The sequence below is a fragment of the Rhamphochromis sp. 'chilingali' genome, assembly GCF_963969265.1.
Source record: "Rhamphochromis sp. 'chilingali' genome assembly, chromosome: 1".
NCBI classification, from domain to species: Eukaryota; Metazoa; Chordata; class Actinopteri; order Cichliformes; family Cichlidae; genus Rhamphochromis; species Rhamphochromis sp. 'chilingali'.
This window is the reverse complement of record NC_137929.1, coordinates 28,665,244-28,671,155: the sequence shown is the minus strand read 5'-3', so window position 1 is coordinate 28,671,155 and position 5,912 is coordinate 28,665,244. Positions and strand designations below refer to the sequence as shown.

The following is a 5,912-nucleotide window of genomic DNA, read 5'->3' as shown; positions in this document are numbered from 1 at the left end:
TCGTCAGAAGGAAGAGCGCAGGGCAAGCTAGCAAGACAGAAGTTAAGCTCTCCTTGCAAGATGGACCTCCCCCACTCTCATTCAGATCTGGCGTTTGGAATTATTTTGGTTTTCATGTGACGTATGACCCTGAAGGTAAGCGAGTCATGGACTAAAGTAAAACAGTATGTTGGATGTGCCACGCAATGCTTAATTACATGGGTGGGAACTAGTGTGTTAGCGCAGTTAGCTCGTTAACGTGTTGGCCGTCTAGCCCCATGCACGGGGCGATCGGCGGTAGCTCGTTAACGGAGATTTGCCGTGTTGTGGCGTTAAGGTCATTTCAACGAGATTAACCTGAAAGCACTAGTGGGAACACAACGAATATGACTGCACATTTACGCCGACATCATCCTAGTGCAAAGACAAAAACAACAAGCATGCTACTAACTTTAGCCGAGTCATTTAGACAGCTGTTAGCACATGATTCTCCTTATGCTGCTGAGAATATAGCCCAGAAGAAGCGGATAGTATAGCTTTTATTTTGGAAAGAGCCATTTCTCTGTAATAAACTCTCTTTTCCAAAGATGAGTGATTCCTCAATCAGATACAGGGCTCGCAAAATCGCTAGCCCGACGTCCTGGGGCTAGCGATTTTTTTCAGACGGGCTACCCTGCCCGTCGGGCTATTGTAGGAAGGAAAAATATATGTCAATGCTTTTGCATTCTTTCAGAAATGTAGCTGGGTAATTATGTCATTGGCATCGGTGAGCCACTGTCAATATGTGACATATTGAAATCGCGTTTGAATTTGCGCTCGTTTTTTTGCTTTCACTTTGCAATCGTGCGAACTGTGTATAGAGAGCGACAGCACTGATCTGTGAGTGATGATAATTTGCGCACCAATTCCTCTGACATCGTCTTATTAATCGTTAGCTTACTATGCAAACATGACAAGTGAAATCTCCCGCAGCAAGCTTAAACATGTGAGAGGTTGATCGCGCAGAGAATCGCTGAGCTTATGTGAGTCCGTGTGTAAAAGCAGCAGTATATATATTTTAGTTCTGCTGAGCCAAATAAGACAGGTCAGGGTGAAGAAGTGACAGCCAAAGAAAAGCTTACCACAAAACGGAGAAGTTATGACAAATCAGACTATAAGGCAAAAAGAAAGTGCAGCTTTATGGTTTCATGGACAAAAGAATTTCTGTGGCTGCAATATGACGAGCTAAATAACCAGGGCTGCACATAAGTGGTCCGCAGGTGCGCATTCGCTGTCAAAATAAAAAACACGCACAAGGGTTAGGGTTAAATTTAAAAACTGTACTTTTGAGTTAAAATATATATTTATAATTTTAATAAATGACAAATTAAAAAGGCATGAACATTTTTTTTGTATCGAAAAAATATCGAACCGTGACACCAAAGTATCGAACCGAACCGAACCGTGAATTTTGTGTATCGTTGCACCCCTATAAAAAAGATGACTGAGTAGCTACAGGACTTCAGCAGTATGTTAACCATGAATAACTACAGCAAATGAATATTATTTCTTCAAAATATTGGGAAAAATGTGTTCTGGCTCTATTCACTTCAGTTTTATTTATAAAGCGCCAAATCACAGTAACAGTCGCCTCAAGGCGTTTTATAACGTAAAGTAGACGCTACAATAATACATACAGGGAAAAACTCTACAATCATATGACCCCCTATGAGCAAGCACTTTGGCGACAGTGGGAAGGAAAAACTCCCTTTTAACAGGAAGAAACCTGCGGCAGAACCAGGCTCAGGGAGGGGCGGGGCCATCTGCTGCGACTGGTTGGGGTGAGGTCAAAAGATATCATGCAGTCAGGCCTGCATGAGGGTTTTCCCAGTACTCAGGTACTACCAGTACAACTACTTGTAGGTGACCGTGGTTCAGGGGGTTGGGAAGCTCATCTTGTAACCGGAGGTTGCCGGTTCGATCCCCAGCTCTGTCTGTCTTGGTCGTTGTGTCCTTGGGCAAGACACTTCACCCTACTGGTGTTGACTAGAGCAGCGGTCCCCAACCCCCAGGCCTCGTACCGGTCCGTGAGTCGTTTGGTACCGGGCCGCGAGAGTTGAGGCTCAGGTGTAAAATGTATGGTTTTCAGCGTTGTTTTTTTCGGTCTTCTTTTTTTCGGTACCGGTACTAGTTTTATTTTGTTGTATTTATCCGCGACACCTTAAAGGCCGGTCCATGAAAATAATGTCGGGCATAAACTGGTCCGTGGCGCAAACAAGGTTGCGGACCGCTGGACTAGAGGGACAGCCTCGCTTCTGTCAGTCTACCCAGGGCGCCTGTGGCTACAACTGTAGCTTACCTCCACCAGTGTGTGAATGTGAGAGTGACTGAATACTAGATTTGCAAAGTGCTTTCAGGTTCTCGAAAAGTGCTATATAAATGCAATCCATTATTGCTTCATTTTAACATTAAATAAACGTTATTTACTCAGGTTCTGATAGTGGTTAAAAAATTGTTCCAAAATAAAAGTTGAACCTACACCAAGGGCATTAGCACAACGTCTTGAATGCCATCTAAGTGTTGTTGGTAGATTGATTAGGTTTGCATAGTATTTTTTTCTACTTTCTCTGCATCAAAAAGACTAAAACTAAAGAAAAATTGTTTCTTGATAGAAAATAAAAACTTTACTCCAGCAGTAACTCAAAACTTGCATTCCACCCCTCGTTGGTCAATCAACTAGCCTACCAAGCTAACTCACTTTCCATGTAAGCTGTGGTATTTTGGAGTTTATGATGCTGACACTGCAACAGGCAACAAATGAATTAGAATTTAGAGCTAAAAAATTCGTAAAGACTCTATAAAGAGATTATTGTGTAAGTGGGTGTCTGTTTACAGCCATGTAGTAAATATATTAGTTGCAACTGAAAAAAAAAACCTTACAAAAAACCCAAATTTACTTACTTGTTTCCATGAATGTTTACAAGAGTTTACCATTTTTTAATGTAAACGTGACGTTAGAGAACAGGGAACGATAACATTAACATGCACAAAAGAATCAGCTGACGCTACAGTCTCAGTGGCAATGTCTTTAGCAAGAGTGTGCGACTACTTTGGTTTAAAAGTTGTTGTTTTGTTTTTTCTCCTTCGAAGGTACACACCTGCCCACATCATAATACAAAACACAAAACCCCTCACTTATTGTAATTGTCATAATTTCATCTAATTGTCAAGCAGGATTGTAGGAATTATGTTATTTTTGAAGTAGCTGTGGGACGTGTACCCACAGTCTGTCACAGTGAGAAGCGCCAACATATTGTTTTTTTTGTTTCGCGGCGTTTTTTTCCCTCTGCTCAAACACACTTCTTCGCTCAAACAGAAGCGATCCCTCTTTGCCTAACGGTGTGTTCACACCGAACGCGATGGACGCGAATAAAACGCCCCAAACGCCCCTAATTTGACGCGTGTACATTCGCGTCTCAACGCGTGTCCAAGAAAAATCCATCGCGCGTCAAAATATGATATTTTGACGCGCGTGAACCGGAAATGTGGGAGGAATGTGGGAGGGAGTTGTGCCAGACCGGTATCTTTGCAAGATGGCAGCTATCGAGCTAGCGCTTGAAGAGAGAGTCTCCCTTCTCTATGTACTGTGGAGAGCAGAGCAGCAGCGTAAAAGACGTCCTCGCCGTACCTGGGTCCATCAGGTCCTCCAGAGGCATGAGCAGTTTGGTGATTTTCACCACTTGCTCCAGGAGCTGCGCCTGGATGACGGCCGATTCCAGCGCTATCACCGTCGGCCAGTTTGAGGACCTGCTTTCCCTCGTCGGTCCCAGCATCGCCCGCCTAGACACCAACTACAGACGCTCAATCCCACCTGCAGAGCGCCTGTCCGTCTGCCTGAGGTTAGTAAAACTATTTAATACGGTAGTCCTTTATTGATATCTGTGCTAATATGCTAATCCATCCAGTTATACACTGCTAACATGGATGTGCTATGCTAACAGTGAATGCTGTCGGTGTTTACTGAAAGCAAACTGTGGTACAGAGACGACTCTTTATAATATTTCTAGTGATACTCAGAAGCTCTCATCAAGCCCCGATTTAATTCGATTTATGCTGTTATCAGTGTTTGCATGATAGCATGGCTGTGGTGTCACATCAATGTATGCGCTCGGTGTTTGCTGATATCAAACTGTAGCATTAGGACCACTGAGTTAACCTTAGTGATACTCACTCCTTTTTATTTAGACCTGGTTTAATTCTGGGATAGTTGAATATTTGTATATAATCCCTGCAGCTGTCAGACTCTATAGCAGGGGTCACCAGCCTTTATTAAAACAGAGTTAGATAAAACTGTGAACAGTTTGGTTCATCTCTAGTTACATGGTTCTATCTTGATAAGCTGTCTTATCACAGATTAATTTTTCAAAAATATTAATGATTTAAGCAAGGAAAGGGCTACATGTCAACACACAACTCTTTATTTCTATTAATGTTTTACTTCATTCCTACCTGATTGACATGTTTAGGAATTATGAGTGATTGGCTCACTGTAGTTGTGAAAGTTGCTACCAATCAAATTATGATATGTTAAAGTTAAAACAAAACAACTGTTTTAGATATGACCTAATATACATTTTGTAATTATCCTTATAATTACAAAATGTTTTATGTAAGATTTAAGTTTTGTGATTTATATCTGACATCACAAAAGTATTTTGGAATTTGAATAATGTATTTTGTAACTGCAGTACACATAATACTGATTTTGAACAATTTTGTCCAGGTTCCTTGTCACCGGGGACTCCTTCAGGACCATCGCGTTCAGTTTCAGAGTCGGTGTGTCCACGGTGAGCCAGATCACCCCCCAGGCAGCGACGTCCATCTGGGACTGTCTAGTGGACGACTTCATGGCTGTGCCTTCACCTGGAGACTGGCGGTCCATCACAGAGGGATTCCAGGAGCGCTGGAACTTTCCTCTGTGCTGTGCAGCTCTGGATGGGAAGCACATCCAGACAAAGGCACCCCATATATCATATAGGAGACACACACATTGATATACACTAAATATTCATTTCATTTCTTTTTTGTGGTGCCCAAATTGATGCACCTGCTTGATTTTGTTTAAACAATTATTGCACACTTTCTGTAAATCCAGTAAACTTCTTTTCACTTCTCAAATATCACTGTGTGTGTCTCCTGTATGATATTTAACTGACATTTTTTATTGTAACAACCAACGATTTATACAGGAAAATAATGTCTATTAACAAGGTTGCCCAAACTTCTGCATCCCACTGTATCAGTATATTTTGTCATTAGTATAATATGAAATAAATTCTACATGTGTCAAGTCGTGTGCCAACATTTGCTGTGTAGTAGAACTGAGACATTAGTCATTATAAACATTTATTTGAAATAATATTTGAAATAATTTGAAATAATATTAAAAGTCTCAAACAGAAAAACATTAAACATAATGTTTAACAGGCCATTTACCATAAATATATAAAATATAAGAATTTACAGAGAGACAGGAATAAAAAGGACCAGCTGCTCTCCAGAGCAGGAACAAGGCTGAGGAGGAAATGCTCCATTGGAGACTGGTGTGGCCTCTTCAGGGACTCCAGGATGGCCAGCTCCACCGCCGATGGACCGTCCTGGGACCCGTCCCTCATCTGCCTCGGAGCCGTCCTCCTCTGTGGGCCTGTAAAACAGCACAAAACACAAAGAAATGAGAAGGCTGCTACTAGATTTTAATTTCAACATTGAAAAAAAAAAAAAAAACAATAACAGGATATAATCAGATTGGTTGTAGATATTTAGTAAAGGTGATCACAAGGGAATCCCACCGACTAAAAAGGTATCAGTGCTTGCTGTACATATCTGTGGGTGCAGCAGCAGGAGCTCAGGGACTGGGGATGCTCTGCTGCAGAATCAGTTGGTTCTATCAATAC

At 41.7% G+C, this 5,912-nt stretch overlaps 1 protein-coding gene across 1 annotated transcript; it reads left to right on the top strand.

Annotated features, from left to right (window-relative positions):
* Positions 1-3,373: 3,373 nt before the first annotated feature.
* LOC308393691 (uncharacterized protein) lies at positions 3,374-5,330 on the top strand. Its single transcript, XM_080877650.1, has 2 exons — positions 3,374-3,857; positions 4,742-5,330. The coding sequence occupies exons 1-2, from the start codon at positions 3,598-3,600 to the stop codon at positions 5,010-5,012; spliced, it is 531 nt and encodes a 176-aa protein (XP_080733776.1). The 5' UTR covers positions 3,374-3,597; the 3' UTR covers positions 5,013-5,330.
* The last annotated feature ends 582 nt before the right edge of the window (positions 5,331-5,912 follow it).